General features: G+C 62.3%; 1 protein-coding gene across 2 annotated transcripts in view; it reads right to left on the bottom strand.

The window, feature by feature from the left end:
- ADAMTS7 (ADAM metallopeptidase with thrombospondin type 1 motif 7) overlaps positions 1 to 23,749 on the bottom strand; it is a 39,929-nt gene that overhangs the window by 2,023 nt on the left and 14,157 nt on the right. For both annotated transcript variants that reach the window (XM_082736250.1, XM_082736251.1), the window contains exons 6-23: positions 23,358 to 23,482; positions 22,528 to 22,677; positions 21,202 to 21,345; positions 12,020 to 12,164; positions 11,197 to 11,289; positions 10,855 to 11,000; positions 9,371 to 9,540; positions 9,055 to 9,188; positions 8,068 to 8,188; positions 6,819 to 7,063; positions 6,492 to 6,633; positions 4,818 to 4,944; positions 4,342 to 4,555; positions 2,783 to 4,018; positions 1,796 to 1,948; positions 1,326 to 1,499; positions 1,088 to 1,234; positions 302 to 464 (exon numbers count right to left, since the gene is read on the bottom strand). In XM_082736250.1, the coding sequence (XP_082592376.1) occupies positions 302 to 464; positions 1,088 to 1,234; positions 1,326 to 1,499; positions 1,796 to 1,948; positions 2,783 to 4,018; positions 4,342 to 4,555; positions 4,818 to 4,944; positions 6,492 to 6,633; positions 6,819 to 7,063; positions 8,068 to 8,188; positions 9,055 to 9,188; positions 9,371 to 9,540; positions 10,855 to 11,000; positions 11,197 to 11,289; positions 12,020 to 12,164; positions 21,202 to 21,345; positions 22,528 to 22,677; positions 23,358 to 23,482 (3,829 nt within the window). The remainder of the gene's footprint in view (positions 1 to 301; positions 465 to 1,087; positions 1,235 to 1,325; positions 1,500 to 1,795; positions 1,949 to 2,782; positions 4,019 to 4,341; positions 4,556 to 4,817; positions 4,945 to 6,491; positions 6,634 to 6,818; positions 7,064 to 8,067; positions 8,189 to 9,054; positions 9,189 to 9,370; positions 9,541 to 10,854; positions 11,001 to 11,196; positions 11,290 to 12,019; positions 12,165 to 21,201; positions 21,346 to 22,527; positions 22,678 to 23,357; positions 23,483 to 23,749) is intronic.

Here is a 23,749-nt window from a genome sequence, read left to right as displayed (position 1 = left end):
TGCCTGCTCTGGGCACCCCTCCCCCGGCCAGAATGGGGGCCGGCGGCTCACCCACGCCCGGCCTCACTCAGTGGGCCATGGACACCAGGGGGAAAGGGAGCTTGCTGGAGGGCACACAGCGACTTGGGGGCCGTGTCTGCTGCCTCCCCCCTTCCTTCCCTAGAGAGGGGTGCCCGTGGGGCGCCCATGAGGCTGGGGCCCCTTGGCTCTGGCCCGCAGCCTCACAGTCCTCTGTGGGCCACCGAGGATCCGTCTCCTGGTCCTCCCCACCCTGGCCCCGCGCACAGCACCGCTGACTCACGGGGTGTCTCGGTGAGCTCGCAGTCCTGGGCGCCGCACGGCTGGGAGCTCTCGGGCCAGGCCTCGCGGCCGCACTGCTCACTGTCTTCCTCGGGCAGCCCCGTCTGGGTATTGACACACCGGACCAGACGCCGCTGCACACCGCCGCCACAGGCCGCCGAGCACTGCGCAGAGCGGGGGCGGTGAGGGTCCCCCTGGGCCAGGCTGGGACCTGGGGGGGGCAGGGCACCCCTGGGGCACTGCCAGTACCTTCCCCGGGCAAGTCCCTGCACCCGCAGCCTCCCACCCCGTCGCCCCGCCCCCGGAGAGCCCTGCAGGGCCAGGGAGGGGCCCAGGAGCCCCCGGACGGTGGGGGGCAAACCCTGACACAGTGGCAGGGCCGGCCACAACCATGGGCAGCCAAGAGGAGGGGGTGGCAAGTGCCTCCACCAGGGCCCTCCATCCCGTCAGGCTTCCAACCACTGAGCCCTGCAGGCCTCACCCCTGCACCCCGTCAGGCCTGCCCCGGGCCTCTGCTTCCAAGCACTGAGCCCTGCGGGCCTCACCCCTGCACCCCGTCAGGCCTGCCCCGGGCCTCTGCTTCCAAGCACTGAGCCCTGCAGGCCTCACCCCTGCACCCCATCCTAGCACCTGCCCGTTTCCTTTCGTCGGCACGGTGGGGCCCTGGCCTGGCTGCCACCACCGTGTGTGGTGACCAGAGAGCCTGGTGCACAGCACAGGGTGATTCCTTCCTGAGAGAGGGAGGCCTGGGTTGCGGGACCCTAACCTCGCCCGCGGGCTGCCTCACCTGGCCCCAGGGCCCCACCACCCACTGCGTGCAGGGGTGCGTGTTGCAGGCCCGCGTGCTGTTGGGTCTCAGTGTCTCCTCACAGAGGCCCGGCTCTGGGCAGGTCACCAGACGCTGCTGCTCGCCGCCACCACAGGCCTCCGAGCACTGGAAGGGACAGGCAGGGAGAGGGCTGGGGTGCGGCCAGAGTCTGAGGACACCCCCCACCCCGCCCCGCCCCGGGCTCTCCCAGCCTCACCTCCCTCCAGGAAGAGGTGTACCAGCTGAGGCAGGGCTGCAGCCCGCAGGCACGGTGCGCCGGCGGCTTGGCCCGCCCCAGCTGGCAGTGGAAGGGCCGCAGCGGCCGCAGGTCCCGCATGTCCACACACTGCACGTCCCGCACGGAGGACCCTCCGCCACAGCTGCGGGAGCACTGCAGGCCGGGGTGTGGGGTGAGTGGACCCCATGCCCCAACCCCGAGAGAGCTGGCCAGGAGCCAGGGCAGCCGCCCAGGGCACAGGTGGACGGGACGAACAAGGGAGCGGCGGGGACAAGGAAACGCCGAGGGAGAGGGCAGCCAGCAGCCAACGGGCTCACAGCAGGTCCAAGCAACCCGGGGAAAGGGGAGGAGGCAGCCGGACGAGCCCAAGGACGGAGGCACAGAGCCCCCCTGCCCCAGCCTGCACAGGGGGCCGGGTGGACCTGGCACGTACCCCGAGGCCCACACACCTTACTCCAGTTCCCCGTGCGCCAGGCAGCACAGGGCCTCAGGTGGCAGTGGCGGGCGGGCTGGGGCCGGCTAGCGGGAGGGCAGTCGTCCTCGCGGCCGGAGCTACAGCGCACGGACCTCCAGACGGCACCCAGGCCACAGGTGGTGGAGCACTAGGGACCGGGGCCGGGGCACAGGCGTGAGGGCGGGCACCTCCCCGTGCCCCCCCAGCCGGGGCCACCCATCGGGGGGCGGGGGAGCCAGCGCCTCGCCTTCCCCATCTGCAGAATGAGCTCTTCCACCTGCCTCCAAGGAGACGCAACTGTCCACACTCACGGGGACACAGGAGGGGGCCTCGCGGTCACGACCAGGCTCACTGCTCCCCAAAATCCCCTAGGAAGGGAGTCTGGATCCCTCGTGGAGTCCCTGCCTGTCCCTCCCCACCCCAAAATGAGGTGTCTGGACACAACTTCCACAAGGATGATGTGCGGGCGCCCTTCAGCCTCTGTCCGTCAAGTTCAGACCTCGCGGCCCCTGACCGAGCAGGGTGGGGCCCCAAGGGGGCTCCCGGTGGCGAGAGCCTGAGCGGCCCCTGGAGAAGCTGGGCTGAGCCCCACTGCCCCCGGGGGAGCCCACTGGGCCTGGGGGCCCCAGAAGGGCTTCCATACCAGCACCGGGCGCAAGCAAGCTAGAGTCTGAGGGTCAGGGTCCCGGCTGCCGCGCTCCGCGTGCGACTCCGCCTGCCCTGCACTGCGGCCCCGTCTTCTCCGGCACAGACCTCGGGAGACCCTGAGACTGGCAGATGGGCCCCTCGCCCCCCTTACTGCTCACATGGGAATCTGAGGCTGACAGGACCGACTGCCCCCGGGAGCGCACGGAGGGCAACAGGATGATGTGGGGCCACGGGCGTCCGGTCCCCGGATCCCGGCATCACCACAAGTCTGGGAGGCAGAGCCGTTTCCCGACGAGTGCGCGGTCTCAGGGCCTACTCGATCCCAGCGCCTTACCTCGCTCCAGTTTCCCACCTCCCAGCTGGCATTCCCGGCTGGTGGCCCGTCCTCGGCCAGGCTGGGGTCCAGGGGCTCGGCCTCGGGGACTCTGCTGCTGTTGGCCGAACTGTCCTGAGCGGGTGCAGGCAGCAGCACGGGGCTCGGGGGCGCCTCAGAGCCAGGGCCTTCAGGCTGGCCCACAGGTCCTGGGGCCAGCCCCCAAAATGGGTGCTCGAGGCCAGGGGTGGGCATCGGAAGGAAGGTTCCTGGCACAGCTGCGGTCTGCAGGTCCCACGGGGCTGAAGGGGTGGGAGTGCCCGGTTCCAGGGGGCCGGCCCTGCCCCAGGTGGCTGGCAGAGCGGCTGGGGCAGGAGGGGAAGGAGCTCCCCCGATGGGGGGCCACAGCTTGGTGTCCGCGGGGCCTTGGGGCAGGCTGGTTGTTCGGGGGTCTAAGTCTTCCTCCTCGTCCTCAGAGAGCTCGTTGGCCCCCTGCCAGCGTGGGGGGTTCGGCTGGCTCCGCCCGTCTTCCCCTCCCGGGAGCCTGCTTTGGCCCCCAGGGGCAGCAGGTGTCTCCATGCCACCGATTAAAGGAGGGATCCAGGGCCAGCTAGGGAACCCCAAGTCTGGGGCCTCGGTGGGGGTGTCCTCCTCTGGTAAGAAATTGACCAGGGGGTTCCCAGGGGCCTGCTCCGAGGGTGGGGCCAGAGAGCGGCCAGCCTGGCTGGGCCAAGGGGCAGGGGTCCCGTCTCCCCGTGCGGCCTCCTCTGCGGTCCCAGGAGGCTCGGAGGCCGGCAGGGGGGTGCCTGTGGGGGACTCGGCAGGACTGTTCAGGGGTGGGGGTGTCCCGTCCCCTGCCCCTGCCCGGTCTGGGTCTGGCTCGTTGAAGGGCCCATAGGACAGGTCCTCGTGGAAGTTAATGAAGTTGTAGTCATAGTAGAAATCGTCCACAAACACGGGCCCCGGCGGGCCCGGCTCCGGGTCCTCCTTGATGGCGTTGTCCATGCTAGCCGGCTCAAAGGGTGAGGGGAGCCGGGGGTGTGAGGCCAGGCGGTCGGGGAAGAAGTCGATCTCATTGAAGAGCTCGTGGCTGGGGGAGCCGCTGCCTGAGCCTTCGGGGTCCGGGCCCCGAGGACAGGGCGGCAGGGAACAGGGGGCCCCAGCAGCTGGCCGCTGGGCCTCATCACAGGGGACGCCGGTGTTGTTGGTACAGAAGACACTTCGGTGCTGAGTGGCCTCCCCACACGTCGCCGAGCACTGCAGAGGAAACCAGGCTGAGGGGCACAGACCAGGGGAAGCTGGGGCCCAGTGGGGTACCTGCCCCTGCTCGACATCAGACGAGAGGTCTCGGCCCGCTCTCTCTGGCCCCGTCCAACTCAAGACCATGCCCGGTGGTGGCAGCGGGTTGCCGGGGCACCCTTGTCCCCGGGGCTATGGGGACACAGGCCAGCCGGGGAATGCCTCCCTCCCTCCCGCCGTGGGGGCCTCGAGGTCTGGGCCCCCTGAAGACGGCCTCCACCTGCCCATAGCCCAAGCCCGATGGCGGAGCTGGGGCCGGGCCCTCCCGTGCTGATGCTCACCTGAGACCAGTCCCCCACGGCCCAGGTGGCCGGACAGGGCACGTGGCGGTTGCAAGGGGTCTCGGCAGGTGGCTGGGGGAGGTGGGCGCAGGCGGGCGGCTCCAGGGCGCTCTGCTCGTCCAGCCCCACACTCTGGATGCAGAGCACAGCGCGGCGGGAGAGGCCCCCGGGGCCGCAGGAGCTGGAGCACTGCTGCCACTCCCCTGCCCACCACCTGCCGGGCACCCGGGCTGTCAGCGTCGGGGTCCCCACGGCTCAGGGCGCAGCCCCCCGTGTTCCTCCCCCTCTCACCCCTGGGGGAGCCGGGCAAGTCCCGAGCCCACCTGAGCCCCCCGCACACACAACACCTGGGATGTCCTGGGAAGGCCGGGCGGGGAGGGGGCAATCACCCCCAGGGCTTGGGAAGAGAGGCCTTGCCCTGTTCTCTGTGCTCTGCTGGGGTCCCCAGGAGAGGGGGCAGTGGGGGCCCGGCTCACCGGGCTGGGCAGGGCTCCTCATTGCACTTCTGCTGCCTGTCGTTGGGCCGGCTCAGGGGGTCACAGTGTCTCTCGTCCACGGGCCCCGCCTGTCGCTCGGTGCAGTGCACGCTTTGCCTCTGCACACCTGGGGGCCGTGGGGGCTCAGCCTCAGCCTGGCACCGAGGGTGCCCCCCACCTGAACTGCCCTGCACCCCAACACAAGCCCACACCCACTCGGCTAGTCACTCCCAGAGCAAGTCCTCCTGGCCTTCACCGCTGGCCCTGGAGGGGGAACAGAGTGTGCAGGCTCGGGGGACGGTGGCCAGCCCCCTGGCTTCCGAGCTGGGAGGCCTTGGGCAGCTCCCTGGGCCTCTCTGAAGCTCAGCGTCTTTGTCTGTAACAGTAATACCTGCCTCGAAGCCGCCAGCGAGGGAGGACATCATGGGGTCCTGCAAACCCAACCCCCGCCTGAGCGCCTCCCTCCCAGCAGGGTCCGTGCTCAGAAAAGGGGGAGCGGCAAGGAAGCTCATCAGACCTCTCCTCCCCTCCAGCAGACAGACATTCCTCTCCAGCCCCACAGTCCCTGCCACCACCTGCCTCTGGGTCTTTGCACGGCTGTGCCGCTCACCTTCCCACGCACCCCCACACCATCTCCGGCAGCAGGACCCCCTCTAGCAGGCTCTGCCTTCATTCCTGCTTCCCTCACAGCCCAGGAGAGTGGATCTCCTCAGCCTGAGCCTCCCACCTCCTACCCACTCCTCCCTAACATAATTCTGCTGTGCAAGGTAACCGTGGGCCCCTGCTGTAGTGCCCGTGCACCGAGGGAGGTCTGGGGCACAGTTCTTCCAGGGAGAAGAGGGCACAAGTCCCCCCATGGGGGTTAACCCCAGGCCCCTCCTTCCTGCCTGGAGCACAAGAGGCCAGGAGAGAGCCATCTCTGCAGGTGTGAGGGGGACTCCCTGACAGGAGGAAGCTCCTGGGTCCTTAAGGGCACCCCAGACCATCCTGCCTGCTTGGACCACGCCCCGGGGCCTGAGCTGCTCCAGCCAGCCAGGGCCAGGGACCGCACTCACAGCTCAGCACGCACCCCCGACCGCCGCCACCACTCCACGAGCAAGGCCCCGGCGTCTAGTTTGTCCAGTGGATTTGTTTTCATGGTTGTAAGTTTAGGGATGCTTATGTGGCACAAGAGCCTTCCAACGGCTTTTGAAGATTTGCGCCAGGGTTGGGGGGGGGGCAGTGTTCATCTTATCATCAAACGAGCGCTTTTGGGAACGCTCAGTTGTCTGTCTTGGATTCCCAACTCCAAGCTCCCCGGACACTGAGGGGCAGTGGGGGTGCCTGGGGCGGCAGCCTGTCTGCCGCAAGAGCTGGGGGAGGCCCGGGGCCCACACTCACGGGGGCCTTGGGTCGGGTCTCTGCCACGGGGCAGAGACACAGGCGGGAGGCCCGTCGGGGGAGAGCAAAGGGTGGGCCGGCCGCGGCCGCTCTGGGGGCTGCATCAGCACGGGGCCGGCCTTGCCCCATCCCGGCAGGCCCGTGAGAAGCAGCTCTCAGCAGCCCCACTCCAGACGCGGGGCTGCGGGGGTCCGGGGGCCGGCGTTCCAGTCCGTGGACGCTCGCCAACCAGCACTGAGCTGGAGGCGGAAGCCGGTCCCGCTGCCCAGAGACCTCGGGCCGACCCGTCCTCACCTGTGCCGCAGGTGACCGTGCACTGGGTCCAGGGCCCGTAGCTCCAGGAGAACTCGGGCGGCTCGACCTGGCCAGGGCCGTCCGCCTCCCGTTGGATGGTGTACTCGTAGCGCACCCCGGGGTTGCGCTCCTGGAACAGCAGCTGGGGGCGGCGGGCGAGGGCCATGAGCACCAGGCGTCCCCCCACCCACCCGCACAGCCATCCCCAAGGAGCCGAGCCCAACCACTCTGAGCCGCCAGACAGCCGCAGGCCGGGCGGGGAGGGGGATGGGCTGGACCCCTCAGGCCCCACCCCTGTTCCCCCATCGAGTCCCAGGCGGCAGGCACCTGGATCCAGACGGGCTCGAGGGTGGGGCCGGCGGATGTGAGGTTCTCCCAGTTGCCGATGCGCTCGTACGTGAAGGTGGTGCCGGCCACCCGGTAGATGCCGGCCCACTGGATGGTCCAGCCGCCGTTCAGGAAGTACTTCTCGGGGTCCTCGCCGCGTAGGGCCAGGAAGTTGGCGGCCTCCGCCACCTCCTCAATGCGGATCTCACGGGCACCGGCCGGGATCAGCCCCACATCCACGTAGCCTGTGGGCCAGGCGCGGTGCCGAGGGTAAGGGGCGTGGTCGTCCCCTCTCTTCCTGGCCCCCCAGGCTGCTGATTCCACCAAGAGCTCAAGATTCTGAGATCCACAAAAGGCAGAGGCATCCCTCTGTCCTAGGTCACCTAGCAAACCTCCGAAGGCCCCTGAAGTCCTGCCACCGGGACCCACGCATTCATCCCCTCCTGGACACCGGGCTGCGGTCTGTGCCACCAGCCCGGCCCTTCCCCTGGACACTGTCCTCGCTGCCAGCCTCACTGTCCTTTCGCAGACTGCACATGCTTCCCCCTAGGGCACGGGTACCACCGTCACCCCCGTCTGACAGATGGGGAGACTGAGGCCCAAGGAACGAGGTAACGTGCCTTGGACTCTGTGGGCTGTGGCTGGGTGTCCTGGCCCGGCACTCAGAGCCCACAGCACCCCTTCACGGTCCTGGAGAGAGATGCGCCTCCGGCTCTTTCTTCCCAGTGCAACACCTCTCCCACCTCCCCTGAGCCTTTTGTGATTCAGCTAACCTGCCACCTCCACCAGGAAGTCCCTGAGGATGCCCCCGGTCAGGACCTCCTTCCACAGCGCTCTCAGCCTAAACTAAATGCTGTGCACTAAACGCTTCGGCCACTCCTCAGACTGCGAGCTCCTCGCTTCTGTGCCCTCCTCACCTAGCACACAGTAGGCACTCAAGCAGTGTCTGTGAAACAGACCTGGGGGTGTGGGAGTGGTGCTGGGGGTCTCTGAAGCCTCCCCAGAAGGGAGGAGCCCTCTGAAAGGCCTGGGGCCATCCGTAATCACCCCAATCAGCCAACCCGGGGTCCCCAGGCAGGAGGACGCCCTCTGAAGACAGTTCTGCATCAGGGCCAAGGAGCCCCAACAACTGCCCGCACCAGCCTGGGCGGCTTCCCTGCTTCTCATCTCTAGGCTGGGTGGGAACCCCAGGGGCCAAGGAGGGGACACCAACCTAGGAGCTCCCCCCACCAGGGGCGTCAGCCCGTACCCAGGCCCTCAGACTCCTCGAAGGTCCTGCTCACAGTGTGACAGGTGGAGCCATTGCCGTGACACACGCCACAGCGGTCCTCGACGGCCCTGGAGTCGATCTTGAAGTCACAGCCCACATTCTGGAATACACGGGAGGGAGGCCCTCGTGCCGGCCGCCAGCCGCGGGCCCCGGCTCCAGCCGCCGGGTCTGCCAGAGCGGGGAGGAGGGGCCTCCTCACAAGACCTGCCCACCGGTCGCGCCCTCTGGCCTCAGGCGGGACCCTTTGCCTCCCTGAGGGTGCTTCCCCAGTGAGAATCGGGGAGGTCCGTCCCGGCTGTAAAGCCACGCTGAGGGGCATGTAGCACAGGAGGGCACGTTTTGTGAATAGAGAGCAGGCAGGGCACGGGCACCCCAGCGACGTCCACCCAGGGTGGACGCGAGTCTCCCAGAAGCAGGGATCAATGTCAAAGGCCCTGGGCGAGCACCTCCCTGCTGCTCCCCAACCCCAGGGGCTGCAAGGCAGGGACAGCAGGGAGAGAGGGACACAGGTGAGGAGGACAGGCCACTGCTGGTGCTGGAAAGAAGAGGCCGTGTCGCCAGCAAACACTGACGCACTCAGCCAGCCCGAGCCCCGCAGGTCCCTGCAGTGGCCCGTGATATGGAGGCAGGAATGGGCTGCCTTTCTAGGACAGAGAGACCCGCTGCCTGGGGTCATGGATGCAGAAGGGCACAGGGTCATGGCTGGGGACCAGCTTCCCGGCGGGGGTTGCGCAGTACAGGCCATGGACGGTGGACGGGGGCGGGGGGTGGTGAGAAGGTCCGTGGTGCAGAGGCTGGGGCCTCGGCGCCAGCAGGAGTGGGGTCTCTACTGATGGGATGGCAGAGCTGGGAAGCCCGTAGCACAGTCTGGGGAGGGGCGGGGCCAGCAGGGAACCCGGCGCAGGGGAGGTTGGGGGGAACCCACTGGGGGCTGGTGGGGTAAACGCTCCTCCAGCTCAGGCACACCTTGCAGATGCCGTTGATGCAGAGGTCGTGGCCAGGCTGGCCCGGGTAGCAGGGGGTGCCGTCGACCACAGCGTCCCGCAGCTTCACAGCAAAGTACTCATTGGACGGGCGGCAGTGCAGCTCACAGGGGTTCACTGGGGCCCCAAGCAGAGGACACATGAGGGACAACCAAGGCGGGAGTCAGGGAGGCCCTGGGGTGGCTGGCTCTCAGCCAGGCTGATCGCGGGGGAGTGGGGCCCCGCGCTGGGGTGGGTGACCTCGGGCCCCCAGGACCCGGCCCCCGGGGATGCTGTGGCCCGTGGGCAGCAGGACTCACCGTCATTGACCACGGGCACCCACGTGTACAGCCGGCCCTTGTAAGGCATGGCGTCGAAGCGGCTGCACTGCACCTGGCGGAAGGAGGGGTGGCCGGGCGGGCAGGCCTGCAGGCTGCACAGGCGGAAGCGCTTCCGCTCGCCCACGCAGTACTTGCCTTTGTATTTGGGCCTGTGGGGAGAGCCAGGTGGGGCCGAGGGTGCATACAGTGAGCACCGACGGTGTACCTGCATCCAGGAGCAAGCCCTCAGGCTGACTCTGGGGATTCCCGGGACTCCCAACGCCCGCCGCCCCCGGCTCTGGCCCAGACCCTCTCCCTGCATGTGAGGACCTACAAGATTGCGGGGGGAACCGGGGCTGCCAGAAGCTGCCTCCGCCCCCACCCTGTAGTGCGCCCCTGGGCATGTCTTCGGCCCTGTCTGGGCTGCAGTCTGCTCGCCTGTCAAACGGGGACAGTGCTGCCCATGCGGAGCACTGGCGGGAGCCTGGGACGAGCTGGGGAGGGGCCAGCACCCCATCTCTGGCCCAGGAGACCCAGGGTCCCAAGGATGCCCCGTGGCTGCAGACTCCTTCCTGGTAGCCCCCGCAAGCACAGCACCTGAACCCCACCCGCATCTGGGCCAGGCCACTGCTGGTGCTGGAAAGAAGAGGCCGTGTCGCCAGCAAACACTGACGCACTCAGCCAGCCCGAGCCCCGCAGGTCCCTGCAGTGGCCCGTGATATGGAGGCAGGAATGGGCTGCCTTTCTAGGACAGAGAGACCCGCTGCCTGGGGTCATGGATGCAGAAGGGCACAGGGTCATGGCTGGGGACCAGCTTCCCGGCGGGGGTTCCCAGGGTGGCTGCCCCCAACCCAGCCCAGGCCAGGATGCCGAGACCGGGCCGGCTCTGAGTCCCGCACCGGGAAGGGCAGCCTCGCCAAGAGGGCTCGTCCGAAGGAGCCAGGGAGCTCCTCGGTTCGCACTACCACTGGCTCAGCCTCTCCTGATTCTTCAGATCACCCTTTATAGGTGGGGAAACTGAGGCCCAGAGAGATGAAGTCACTTGTCCCAGGGCACATTGCTGTCCCCTCTGGTCTCAGACCCACAGGCACTTGTGATGTGAGTCCTTACTATGCCCTTCCCACTGACCAGTTGGGGTTTTCATGCTTTAGCTCTGCTGGGGCTGCCTGCTGCAGTCACCCCAGAGTACGGTTTCCCTGGAAACTGAGACCCAGAGGAGGGGTAGACAGGGGATTTGAACCCTGATCCCTCTAAGGTCCAGGGTCTAACCTCCCTCCAGCCAGTTCCTGAGCTGCTGGGCCTTGCCGCTTCCCTCTCTGCACTGTGGCCAGCACCGGGACTCTGCTGCCTCCGCGATGCCCTCTGAGTGACCCAAGGTGGCCCTGGATACTCTAGACGTGGTCTCTGTGGGGACACTCCGGAGCGCAGGAGGCTGGGGCTGACTCTGCTCAGGGCGCCCCTGGTGTCCCCAGCCCCGCACTCACACGGGTTGCGTGCACTGCCGCTCAGCACTCTGCACACCCATGCCGCAGCTCCGCGAGCAGACCGACCAGGCGCTCCAGCCGGACCAGCCGCCGTCCACAGCCTCCGGCCGGAAGCTGACGGGCACGCACTCCCCGTTCAGACACCACTGAGACAGACGGGGGTGGAAACAGCACCGGGGCCACCAGTCATCCCCGCCCCGGCGGGATGGAGGAGTCAGGGGCCCCCTCCCAGTCTCCCAGCACCCAGGAACTCCCTGGGAGTTAAACGGGATGGAGCCCCTGACGGGAGCCGGGCCTCTCCCCACGCACCCACCACGCCGGCGGGGGCTGCAGCACCCCCACCTTGTTCTCCCCACACCTGGTACCATCCACGGCCGCATCCAGCTTGGAGTGACAGGTGGTCCCCACAGAGCACCACAGAGTGTGGCACACATTCTGCAAGGAAGACAACACAGGCCATACTCTCACCCCTGCCTGGGGCCTCTGGGGGTGGCAAGGGGGTGGGGCTGAGGATGGGACTCCCAGTGGGCCCCTCCCATCTTCCCCCAACCCTGCGGTGCTGGCATGCCCAGCCCTGGGGTTTGCAGCTCAGAGCATCTCCAGCCCCGCCCACTCATACCAGCTCCACCCATACACCTCCTAGCCCCACCCACTTATAACTCCACCCACAGCCCTTCCAGCCCCGCCCACTCACAATTAACCCCTCACTCACCCCAGACCTTCACCTCCCAGTCCTGCCCACTCACACCAACTCCACCCATTCCTCTCCCGGCCCCGCCCACTCATAACTAGCCCCACCCACTCATACCAACTCCACCTACACCTCTTCCAGCCCCGCCCACTCGCCAGAAAGACACCCCCCAACAAGCCTGGGTACTCTTTTACAGGGTGATGGCCTTCACTTCAGGCGATCTTCCCCGGGGCCACGCAGCAGAGCTTTTGTTTTGCTCTTTATAACGCAGCCCTGGGAGGTGAGGGGCTTGCCCAAAGCCACAGTCTGCAAAGGGTCCACCCAGAAATTGGACCTGGGTCTGTGCCATGCAAGCTGCAGTGGATCCCACAGCCCGTGTTGTCTCCCATGCACCCCATAAGGGGACGAGCCCAAACCAGCGCACACTGCAGGCTGGGGAGGCAGCCCCCCGCCCTGTGCGCACCCCACACTCACATCCATGTCGTCACAGAAAGTGGAGTAGGCCCCGTACTGGAGGCGGCACTGGTGGCCCACATCGTAGAGGACCCCGGGTGGCACGGAAGGGAAGTCGATGATATCCTTGCTGGGGGAGTCGTCCAAGCACAGGCCCCACCCTCGACTGCAGAGAGGGCACAGAAGGACAGGGCAAGGGGGGGCAGCCTGAGAGACCCACAGGGGAGGCCTCTGAGGGGAGGGGAGGGCACAGAGCACCAACCCTCCTTGCTCACTGCAGCCCACCCTCCGATCCCCAAACTAGCATTCAGGGTGCTCCCGTTCCCTCCCCTTGACCTCCAGGCCCTCTGGCCTCTGAGCAACGAGCCCCACTCCCCAGGGTCACACATTTGCACGAGCTGCTCCCTTGCCTGCTTTGCGCGCCCTCCTGCAGAAACTCTCCTGCCCAGGCAGCCCCTGGCCCTGCCCGGAGCTCCTGTAGCCGCCACCCCGCAGCCTGGGGCCGGGGCCCCCTCACTCTGGGATCTGGAGAGCACCAGCTGGCTGCTGTATCAGCTGTCCGCCCCTGTCCGCCCCACCCCGGGCTGAGGTCTCGGGTGTCTGTGGGGGGTGACAGCCCACTGGGCCAGGGAAAGCCCTGTCTGCCCTCTTCCAGCCCCCGCACATCAGCAGGCAGGGCGCACGGAGGCAGAAGGGCCCCGCAGAGGGTATCCCAGGCAGGCTCAGACCCATCTCGGGGCCCCTTGGGCAAAGCTGTTGGCTCTGGGGCCCAGTGTCCATCCCACTGCCCTGGCCACGCCCCTAAGGCTGAGCACCCACTGCTGTCCTGCAGGAGTCAGAGAAGTGTCCCCGGACCTCCCTCAGGGCAACAGCGGCTGGTGAGAGCTGAGGTTGGGTAGCTAGCCGGCCCAGGCAGCAAGGACACCCCAGCCAGGCCGGGGAGGGTCGGCAGAAACCCTCCAGTTTTCCAGTCTGGGGTGCTTAGGGTGGCTGGTAGCAGGCGGAGGACCAGCTAAGCAGAGGATCCTGGTTAGGGTCAGAAGGGCAGAGGTGACAGGTACTGGGGTCTGACAGGCACAGAGGAGACACCACGGGACGGCGGGGCCGTTGAAAGATATGAGGAAGCCGGGGCAGGGAGCCTCTGGGATCCCGGAGTTCCAAGTTTCAGAGGGGAGCTGTGGGGGCTAGGGTAGTGTGGGTGTCTGTGGGGTTTCCTGAGGCCCAAGCTCCACCTGGAGCGGCCAAGAACACAGCCTCTGAGATTAGACCCTGCGGAGGACCCTGGCGACCCCTCCCCAGACCACCTGGACCACCCGTGCTGGTGGAAACCAGACTGAGTGTTGGCAAATTGAGTAGCAAGGGAACCCAGGCCTCTGCCCCCCAGTGATCACCGGCCAGCTTCTTGGTCGCTCCTCAAACACCTGTTCCCTCTCCACACACACGCAGGGCCTGAAGCACAGCGTCCCCTGCCCCTGGGTCACCCCCAGGCCCTGGAGGTCAGGCTCCGATGCTGGCTCAAGCTGCCAGTGGCCTCACACACCCACTCGCCGGGCGGCGCCAGGGCAGGCCCCCTCCCCTCCACCCACACGCCTGACCTCAAATGCTTCACCCCAGTGCAAGTTCGAAACCATGGCAGCAGAGCCCTGGTTGAGAAAGGCCCGTTCTGACCACTGGCCTGGCCTTTGGGGCAAAGTGTCAGCTAGGGGCGTGGGGGGCAGGGTCAGCCTGGCCCTGGGGTTCCTTCTTTCCTGCAATTCAAGACACTCGGCTAGGAGGGCTGGCCCACCCCTCTGACTCAGACCCAGGCTGGGGGCTCCTCCAGCTCGGGGTCCCATACGTCCCCGCAGCAGCCCCAGTCTGGCCTTTGTCTCCTGGCTGGAACTTGCCATGTGTCTTGTCCTGTGGGCCGGGCGGCCGGAGTAGCTATCCTACATGTGTGTGAGGGGCCGGGAGCCCTGGGGACCCACGCGGGACCCGTCACCAAAATCAGGGCCATATTCAGGCCCAAGTGCTGATGGGGAGTCGGCACCCCCCCCCCCCCGTCCCATGCTCCGCCGTGCAGCCTTGGGCCACCCGTCCCGCTCCCTGGGGGACCTCATCTCCAGAGGCCGAGGCTGCCCGAGGGAGAGCTACAGAGGTATAAATAGCAGCATCTACCCGGGAAAGTCACACGGGCAGCGGCCGCCAGCCCTTCCTTCCTCCGGCCGGCTCCCCGCCAGGCCCCTCACGCGGACACATGCCCACAGCTGTCTGCAGGGGGGCCGGGGAGCTCCGGTCTGCTAGGGAAAGCCAGGCAGCCTGCGAGGGCTGAGCCTCCCCAGGCCCAGGGAACACTGCCCGGCCCCAGAGTCCATGCGGCTCTCACTCGTCCAGACCCTACTGGGTGAAGCCCGTCCAACTCCAGCAGGGAGACGGAGGACAGGCTGGCAGCACCCCTCCCTCTGGGACACCCTTTCCTTGGCCCTTTCCTGGCCCTCCAGGGTGGAGGGGCGGGAAAGCACCGTCCACACAGGCTTGCCTCTCTCTGGCCTTTGCCTCCACACGGCCCCTCTTGGTGCCCTTCCTGTCCGTGCTCCCCCCTCCCCCCACCAACCTCCCAAAGGCCCCAGCAGGCTCAGGCTCTGGCCTGATCTTCCCGCCCTCGCCCCAGGCCCCGAGCCAAGGCCCTCATACATTCCAGCAAAGAGCACAGAGACCCCATGTGTGCCTGTGTGTCCTGCCCGCAGGGTGCTGGGCGGCTCCCTGGGTGGGGACAGCTGGGAACAGGCCCTGGGGGTGTTGTGGGGGAGACTCTCCTCACAGGGGGAGGGGGGACAGGAGACACGCCCTTGGGACTTTTTCCAGGCCTGCTCTCCTTGCCCGGGCTACCACGCGGGTTCAGACCTGTCTTATCAGGCTGCTTAGAAGTCGTGGTGAGAAGCACCAGCACCGAACATGAACCACGGGGTTGGCGACAGGCCGGACACTAGCAGCCTCCGCGAGGCAGGCCTGTCAGGAGCCCCATGGGCCGTGTCTGCCAACGCGGGCAAGAGCCGAGGCCAGAGTCCAGGCCCTAACCATCAGCCCAGCCGCCCCGCAGCCATCCCTCCGCTGCAAAGGCCAGAGGCCCTGCTCACACCCACAGGGGACACGCTCTTGTCCCCACGTAAACCCACAGTGAGGGACTTCTAGAAAAACATGGCAGAGGGAGCTCCACACGCCGCCCCTCCCCAGGATGACAGCAAAAGAATAAACAAGGACACAAGGCGAGGGGGCAGTGACAAGGACGTAGGACAGATGTCAGCAAAATTCAGGACGCCGGAAAGCCGATGTGAGTGAGGGCAGAGCTGGGGGTGGTGAGAGTCGGAGGCCGAGGCCTGCTGGAGAGAACAGCCGGGAGCAGAACCCGACACGGGCTCAGGCTTAGCGCCCAGGGAGCCACGGAGGCCTGGGCTGGGGACAGGAGACATCAGACCCCACCTCCACTCCCGCACCCCTATGGCCAGGTGATGGCCGCCGCCCTGCCTGCAGAGCGCCGGGGTTACTCTCTGAAGAGGCTGACCCGGGGGATCTGGCCCTCGGGGACCTACAGAGGGACCTACAGAGAAGGGGACATGTGTGAGTTCACACAGGGAAGGACAGGAAACCAACAAGGCCCTTCCCCACCTGGTGCCAGAATGCTACGGCCGGACTCACAGCTCCCGGGACAAGAGGAGAGTATCTCAGGGGAAACAGAACCACTCCAGAAAGGGCCCTGAGTCCTGCTCCTGAAGACACAGCCGCACCCCGGCCGCTCCGTCCGCACCAAGTCCAGAAGCCTGCTGGGCCCGGAGGCCTGCCCGCTGGTATCCCAGGGCCGCCTCCCAGGCACGAGAGGAAGCTGAACTGGCTTAAACCCTTTAATATGAAATGGTTTTTTAAATTAAGGAAAGGGGATGCCTGGGGGGCTCCGTCATTAGGCGTCTGCCTTCGGCTCAGGTCATGATCCCAGCGTCCTGAGATCGAGCCCCGCATCCGGCTCCCTGCTCGGCTCGGCGGGGAGCCTGCTGCTCCCTCCCCCGCCCTCTCGCTGGGTCCTCTCTCAGTCAAACAAATAAATAAAGCAAAATTTATTAAATAAATCAATAAAACTAAACCAAGGAAAGAAAGATATCGCAGGACGTGGAAGAGAAGAGCTGAGCCCACGGAAGGAATGACCTCAGAGAGAAGCGAGGCAGCCCCAACAGCGGGCAGCAGCCAACACGGGGATCTAGCAAATAAGGAAGCACAACAGGTTCAAAGTATCGCGGAGAAAACTTAACCGAGGGTGAACACAGGATGTCCTCCAGAAAACAGGGAGAAAAACCATAGAAAACATGTAAAGGATGTGAGGACAGCTGAACATCGAGGGTTCCAAAAGGGGAAAATACAAATGATCAAATAACACAGGAACATTTTCAGAAAAGACAGGACCTTTACGGGAAAAAGCATCCACCAGGTCTAAAGAAGCAAGAAAAGTCTCACGGAGATGACCCAACCACCTTCCCTGTGCGGGAGCCAGGAAAAGAGGAACAAACAAGACCCCAAACCAGCCGGAAGGAAGGAAGGACAGTGATCGGGGCGGAAATAAATGAGGTAGAAACCAACAACCAGAACAGATCAATGGAACCAGGAGCTGGCTGAATGAAAAGGTCCACGAGATTGGTGTATCTTTAGCTGGACTCATCAAAACAAAGACAGGAGAGAGAGACAGAGACAGAGACAGGAGAGAGAGGACTCGAAACCAGAGACGAAATATGAGAAGGAGCGACGGGCAGCACAGAAATGCAAAGGGTTGTAATTCAGAAAAACTCCAATTCGACACACTGAACAACATGGGAGAGACGGATAAATTCCTGGAAACATAAAAACGTCCCAAAAAGAAATGAGAAAGAAACAGAAAATTTAAACAGACCAATCCCAGCAATGAAACAGTCATCAAAACTCCCAACAGGGACGCCTGGGTGGCTCAGTGGGTCAAGCAGCTGCCTTTGGCTCAGGTCATGATCCCAGCGTCCTGCTCGTCCTGCTCGGCGGGGAGCCTGCTTCCCCTCTGCCTCTGCCTGCCACTCTGCCTGTGCTTGCTCGCTCTCTCTCTCTGACTAATAAATAAATAAAATCTTTAAAAAACAAAAAACTCCCGACAAACCACAGTCTAGGACCAGATGGCTTCCCAGATGAATTCTGCCAACGCTTAAATTAGAGTTAATACCTGTTCTTCACAAACGATTCTAAAAAACAGAAAAGAAAGGAAACTTCCAAATTCATTTTGAGGCCAGCATTACCGGGCCAAAACCAGACAAAGACCCCACTAAAATATGAATTACAGGCCAAGATCCCTGATAAACATAGATGCAAAAATTCTCAATAAAATATCAGCAATCCCGGGGCACCTGGGGGGCTCAGTGGGTTAAGCCTCTGCCTTCGGCTCAGGTCATGATCCCAGGGTCTGGGATCAAGCTGGGCATCAGGTGCTCTCTGCTCAGCAGGGAGTCTGCTTCTCCCTCTCTCTGCCTGCCCCTCTGCCTACTTGTGATCTCTGTCTGTCCAATAAATAAAATAAAAATCTTTAAAATAAATAAAATAAAAGAAAGTAAATAAAACACCAGCAATCTGGATCCAATAATACACTTAAAAAATCACTCACCCTGATCAAGTGGGATTTATTCCGGGGTTGCAAGGTTCACACACTGATCAATGTGATACATGAGTAAGAGAAAGGATAAAAACCATGTGGTCATTTCAAAAGACACAGAAAACCCATCTGACAAAGTTCAACATCCATTCATGATAAAAACCCTCAACAACGCAGATTCAGATGAGAGGGAGTGAACCTCAACATGATTAAGGCCACATATGAGAAAGCCACAGCCAACATCACACTCAACGATAAAACACTGAGAGCTTTTCCTCTAAGATCAGGAAGAAGACAAAAATGTCCACACTCACTCACCACATTCACAAAACATAGTACTGGAAGTCCTAGCCACAGCAGTCAGACTAAATAAATAGATAAACAAATAAATAAATGCCATCCAAATTGGTAAAGAAGTAGAATATGATACTACATATAGAAAACCCTCAAGACTCAACCAAAAAACTAAATCCCAGGATACAAACTCAACATACAGAAATCAATTGCATCTCTCCACATTAACAGTGAAGCAGCAAAAGAGAAACTAAGAAAAAAATCCCATTTATAATTGCACCAAAAATAACAAAGTACCGAAGAATAAACTTAACTGAAGAGGAAAAAGATCTGTACTATGAAAACTACAAAACATTGAAGACAACACAAAGAAATGGAAAAACATTCCATGCTCATGGGTTAGAAGAACAAAAATTATTGCAATGTCCACACTTCCCAAAGCAATCTACAGATCTAATGCAACCCCGATCAAAACACCAACAGCATTTTCCACAGTATTAGAACAAACAATTGGTTGGAACCACAAAGACCTCAAATAGCCAAAGCGAGCTTAAAAAAGAAAAGCCAAGCTGGAGGCATCCCAATTCCGACTTCAAGATATACTACAAAGCTGTAGAAATCAAAACTGTGATCCTGGCATAAAAAGAGACACATAGATCAATAGAACAGGACAGAAAGCCTAGAAACAAACCCACAGTCACACGGTCAGTTAATCTTCGACAAAGCAGGAAAGAATATCCAATGGAAAAAAGACAGTCTCTTCAACAAATGGTGCTGGGAACACGGCACAGCCACATGCAGAACAATGAAACGAGACCACTTTCTTACACCATACATGAAAATAAACTGAAAATGGATTAAGGACCTAAACATGAGACATGAAATGATAAAAATCCTAAAAGAGAGCACAGGCAGTAGTTTCTCTGATGTTAGCCATAGCAACTTTTTCCTAGCTCTGTCTCCAGCAAGGGAAACAAAAGCAAAAGTAAACTATTGGGACTACATCAAGATAAAAAGTTTCTGCACAGTGAAGGAAACAATCAACAAAACTAAAAGGCAACCTATGGAACAGGAGAAGGTATTCACCCACAACATATCTAATAAAGGATTAGTATCCAAGATATAGAAAGAACTGATACAACCCAACACGCAAAACAAATAATCCAACTAAAAATGGGCAGGAGACGAACAGACATTTCCCCAAAGGAGACACCTAGATGGCCAACAGACACAAGAAAAGACACTCGGCATCACTCACCATCAGGGAAATGCAATTTACAGCCACAGTGAGGTCCTACCTCACACCAGTCAGAATGGCTAAAATCAACACGCCAAGAAACAACAGGTGTTGTCAAGGACGCAGAGAAAGGGGAACCCTCCTACACTGTTGGTGGGAAAGCAAGCTGGCGCGGCCATTCTGGAAAACAGATGGAGGTACCTCAAAAAGTTAAATATAGAGCTACCCTATGACCCAGCAATTGCACTAAAGTATTTAACCAAAGATACAAAAATACTAATTTGAAGGGATACGTGCACCCCTGTTTATTGTAGCGTTATCTTACAATGGCCAAAATATGGGAGCAGCCCCAGAGCTGCTTGACAGATGAATGGGTAAAGAAGATGTGGTGCGTGTACACACACACACACACACACACACACACAGAGAGAGAGAGGAATATTACGCAGCCATCAAAAAGAACAAAATCTTGCCATTTGCAATGATGTGAATGGGACTGGAGGATATTATGCTAAGCGGAATAAAAGAAAGACAACACAACATGTGATTTCACTCACATGCGGAATTTAAGAAACAAAACAGATGAACAAAAAGGATAAAGAAAGAGAAGGAGGCAGACCAAGAAACAGACTGAACTCTAGAGGAAAAGCTGCTGGTCACCAGAGGGGAGATGGGGGGTCACGGGGGAGACAGGTGATGGGGATTAAGGAGGGCACTTGTCGTGGTGAGCGCCCGGTGGTGGATGCATGTGTCGAATTACTAAATCGTACACCTGAAATTAGTATTACACTGCGCATCAACCACACTGGAATTAAAACCAAAAACAAAAAAAAAAGGCATCTAACAAGAACCCTTCCAAGACAAAAACAGATCAAGACACGACTGCAAAACTTCCAATCATCATAAGAGAAAAAGAGAAACAAAAGCTTCCAGATGTTTTAGGAGGTCACGACAGAGGCCTGGGAATAAGACTGGAAAGAGCCTTCTCAGCAACAACGTTAGGAGCCAGAGGATGATGGGAAAAATTCTTTGAAAGACTGAGGGTGGGTGACTTCTGGCTCGAAGCTGATATCAAATCCAACTACCAATCAGGGGTCAGGAAAGAAGGAACTCCTTCAAACCCCTCACCTCCACACACCTTTTCTCAGAAAGCTACTTGGCGATGTGCTCCAGCAGAACAAAGAAGCATCCCCTCTAAAGTTGGTAGCAGGATGACCCCACAGGATAATGTTAGGACAGGCCCAGAAAGCACTCGGTCTACACCGGAACAGGGGGCAGAGGCCACACACTGTCCCCTGGAACCAGAACTTGCTCCAAATGCAGAAAGAAGGCAGTGACGTGTCAAGAAACACGAACCACCAGAAGCTGTGCTGTCCCTTGTTACTGGTCCTACTTCCCCGTCTCAGCCAAGCACACAGTAGAAGCGAGGAGGCAGAAGGGGATGGGGGCAGGTCGATGCTCTTACGCTAGCACTTAGAGCTAGCACTGCACAAAATAAAGGTCAACAGTAAGATGTATGCTAATAATTTAAATTTTTAAGTTTTTCTTTGTTTAGAACATTAAATAGCAAATAAACAAAATTTAGGGGACGTGAAAGAAAGGAAAAACTTTTAAGTTTCGGCACTTTGAACTTTAAAAACTTTAAACGGCACTTTTCCCTGGACTCCACTGGCCACGTGGCTAGGCCTGTGCCCTGTCTGGCTTCCTTCCCATCCCAAACCCAAGGACCGCATCCCCATCCTGGACCCATGGTCCCCGAGTCCCTACTCTCCCCAGGCCTTCCCGACAGCCCTCAAGTCCCTTGTATGCCAGCACCCGCACCCCACACAGACACCTCTGCTCTCCCTTCTCCATGTGTGTCAGCTGTTTCTGTCAGACCCAGCTCAGACGGCCTCTCCTTCCAGCCCCGGGGGAGGCTGAGACCCGTGCCCAGCTCCACCTGCCGGCCCCCAGCTCTACTGGCTGCCTTTCTGGGCCACCCTCCATCCGGCACCGGAACGCAGCTCAGGCCGCCCCCCTCCGACCCCCCGTGGGGCTTACTCCAGGAATCGGGTGATGTACTCGCGGCTGCATTGGGACCAGGTGAGGGGGATGGTGTCGTACAGGAGCTGTGGAGACATGATGAAAGGCTGTTTCCCAACAGGCTCGCAGTCATTGCCGCTTCCATCGTGCTGAATGCCGAAGCTGCGTGAGAGCGGAGGCCGCGGGGCAGGTGAGCCGTGGGAGAGCGCCTGCCCGACCCTTCCCTCCCGCCTGCACGGGGTGAACCCATCAGACGGTTGTGCAGCCTCTGGAAGGTCAACCCCTCTGGGAGCCTCTGCCTCCCTGACCTACGGTGGGGGTGGGACAGCTGTGCTCCCCGAGCCCTCCTCCAGGGACACCTGCCTGAGCATGACAGCACCTGCGGGGACTGGCCGGTGGGAGGCACGGCCGGGAGGGCAGCCCCCGCTCCCTCCCTGGCGCCCAGCACCCCTGGACTTCATCCTCGGCCTGCGGCTGTGCGCCGGAATAGGGGCGTCTGAGCTGCCCTACGACAGAAAGGTTCTCAGGACCCCATCCTTGGGATGGAGCCAAGAAGACTATGTTGGCTTGGCACTTAGGACGTGCCGGGTGCCGTGCTATGCCCTGGCAGAGACCCCATCTCGCTCAGCCCTCAGAGCGGCCGGGGGGTGCTCAAAGAGGCTTGGGGCCCGGCCGAGGGAACGCAGCGAGGGAACGGCAGGTCCAGGGCACCGTGCTCTTTATAGCGCCACGGGCATCTTCGAGACCCTGCACGCTGTCCCTCAAGGAGCCCGAGCAAGTAAACCATGAACCTCCAAACCTCTGGGCAGCAGACCTGGCTGTGGGCCACCCTCATCGGAGCAGCGGCCTGAGGCGCGGCCCCATCGAACAGCCGGACCCCCTCGCTCGGCCGGCTGAGCTCATGGACCACCCTTAACCCTAGAGCCTCATGTGGACAGGCCAGCTGGCCGGAACCGTGAGCATCGCCCCAGATCCGACCTGCTCGACCAGCAGGGCACACACAAAGGCCCGGAGAGGGCAGAGCACTTGCCCGGGATCACAGGGCAACCAGGAATACACATGTGGCGGGACCAAGAGTCCGAATGCGAGCACGGAGAGCACCGTGGAGGGACCACTGCAGACCCGTGCCGACGTCCCAGCCACGTCAACCCCACCTCACACGGGACTCTCCCTGAGCTGGCCCCGGGGGACCTGGGTGGACCTCTCCCCACCGGACAGGAGAGCAGGCCTGGCTGTGGGGACGGGGCAGGGGCAGTGCATGGCCAGGCCAGGACAGACCCCCTAGCTGGGACCCGGTGCCCCAGGGGCAGTGAGGGGAGCCGGGGGGCCGAGCAGGCGGCGTACCTGTGTCCGAGCTCGTGGGCCACGGTGAAGGCCAGCGGCAGCCCGGTGTCCTCGCTGATGCTGCAGCTGTAGAGCGGCTGGCACATGCCCGCCACATGGGCCAGGCCCAGCGTCCCACAGGGCTGGTTCATGGCTACACACAGGTCCTTCCTGCGGGTGCAGAGGGAAGCCGCCCTCAGGCTGACCTGGCCCTGCACCAGGCCCAGCTGAGCCTAGAGCGAGCGAGCGAGGAGGGCGGCTGTCCCCTCCCGCCCGGACAGCCCACGAGCACCGCAGCCACGCCCGGGGCAGGGCCCTCAGGCACACGGACACCGGTTGGCGCCTGGGGAGCAGCCCAGCAGGATTTTGGTTCCTGTCCCCGGGAGGGTGCCAAGGCACTGCTGGGACCCAGCAGAGGGAGACCCCGACCGACCCACCTCCGACCCCTTTGCATTTGTCCAAGGTGGGGCGGGGGGGCTGGCGGCCAGGGCAGCCTTGGCTGTCCAACAGGGGCAGGGGGCTCCTTCCAACAGAACTGCCCTGTCTGCAGACCGCAGGGGTGGACACGGGGACTCCCACGTGGGATCAAAGTGCGTAAAGCACACGTGCCCGTGATGACCGGCTGGGGACGTGTGAACGGGTTTGTGGACAGAACCAGGGTCGGTACCCTGGTCGTGGGCTTGCGCTGGGAGCACCGGGGAAGGGACAGGGGCGTAGACACGAGCCCCAGGGAAGGGGCGCCGGTGTAGGGCGTCCCGCATCGCCTCAGTATAGAAAGGTCTCGCGGAACAGTGACGGAACCGGTCTCCAGCCGCCCTCCGCGGCTGCGAGGCAGCCCCCGCCCCCGGCACCTGGTCAGCAGGACGGCCGTGTCATGGTGCTGCGGGTGCGCGTCCCCTTTCATGTTGATGCTCTTCTGCCACCGGCAGAAGCTCCTCAGGGTGTTGTCTGCGTGGTGTGTGATCTTCAGGTCTTCCTGGGGGCACAGAGAGCAGCCACTGGTGCCTCCCCAAGCCCAGAGGGCCAGGTCCCATGCTCCCCCGTGGGGACGCAGGACAGAGGACGGGGTGGGGGGTGCATAACAGCCGAGCCTGTGGGCTCTGTCCCAGCTCCCGTCTGACCACCCCTCCCGCAGGCACATCCCAGGGGACTGGAAAGAGGGCCGGCCAGGGACTGGGGGTTGAAAGAGGCCCCGCCTGGGCTGAGCTGGTTCCCGGTGCCCTTCTGCACGGGGCAGCTCAGG

The sequence above is a fragment of the Mustela nivalis genome (genome assembly GCF_964662115.1).
Source record: "Mustela nivalis genome assembly, chromosome: 6".
NCBI classification, from domain to species: Eukaryota; Metazoa; Chordata; class Mammalia; order Carnivora; family Mustelidae; genus Mustela; species Mustela nivalis.
Note: the sequence above shows the minus strand (reverse complement) of the source record. Positions and strands in the feature narration are given on the sequence as shown.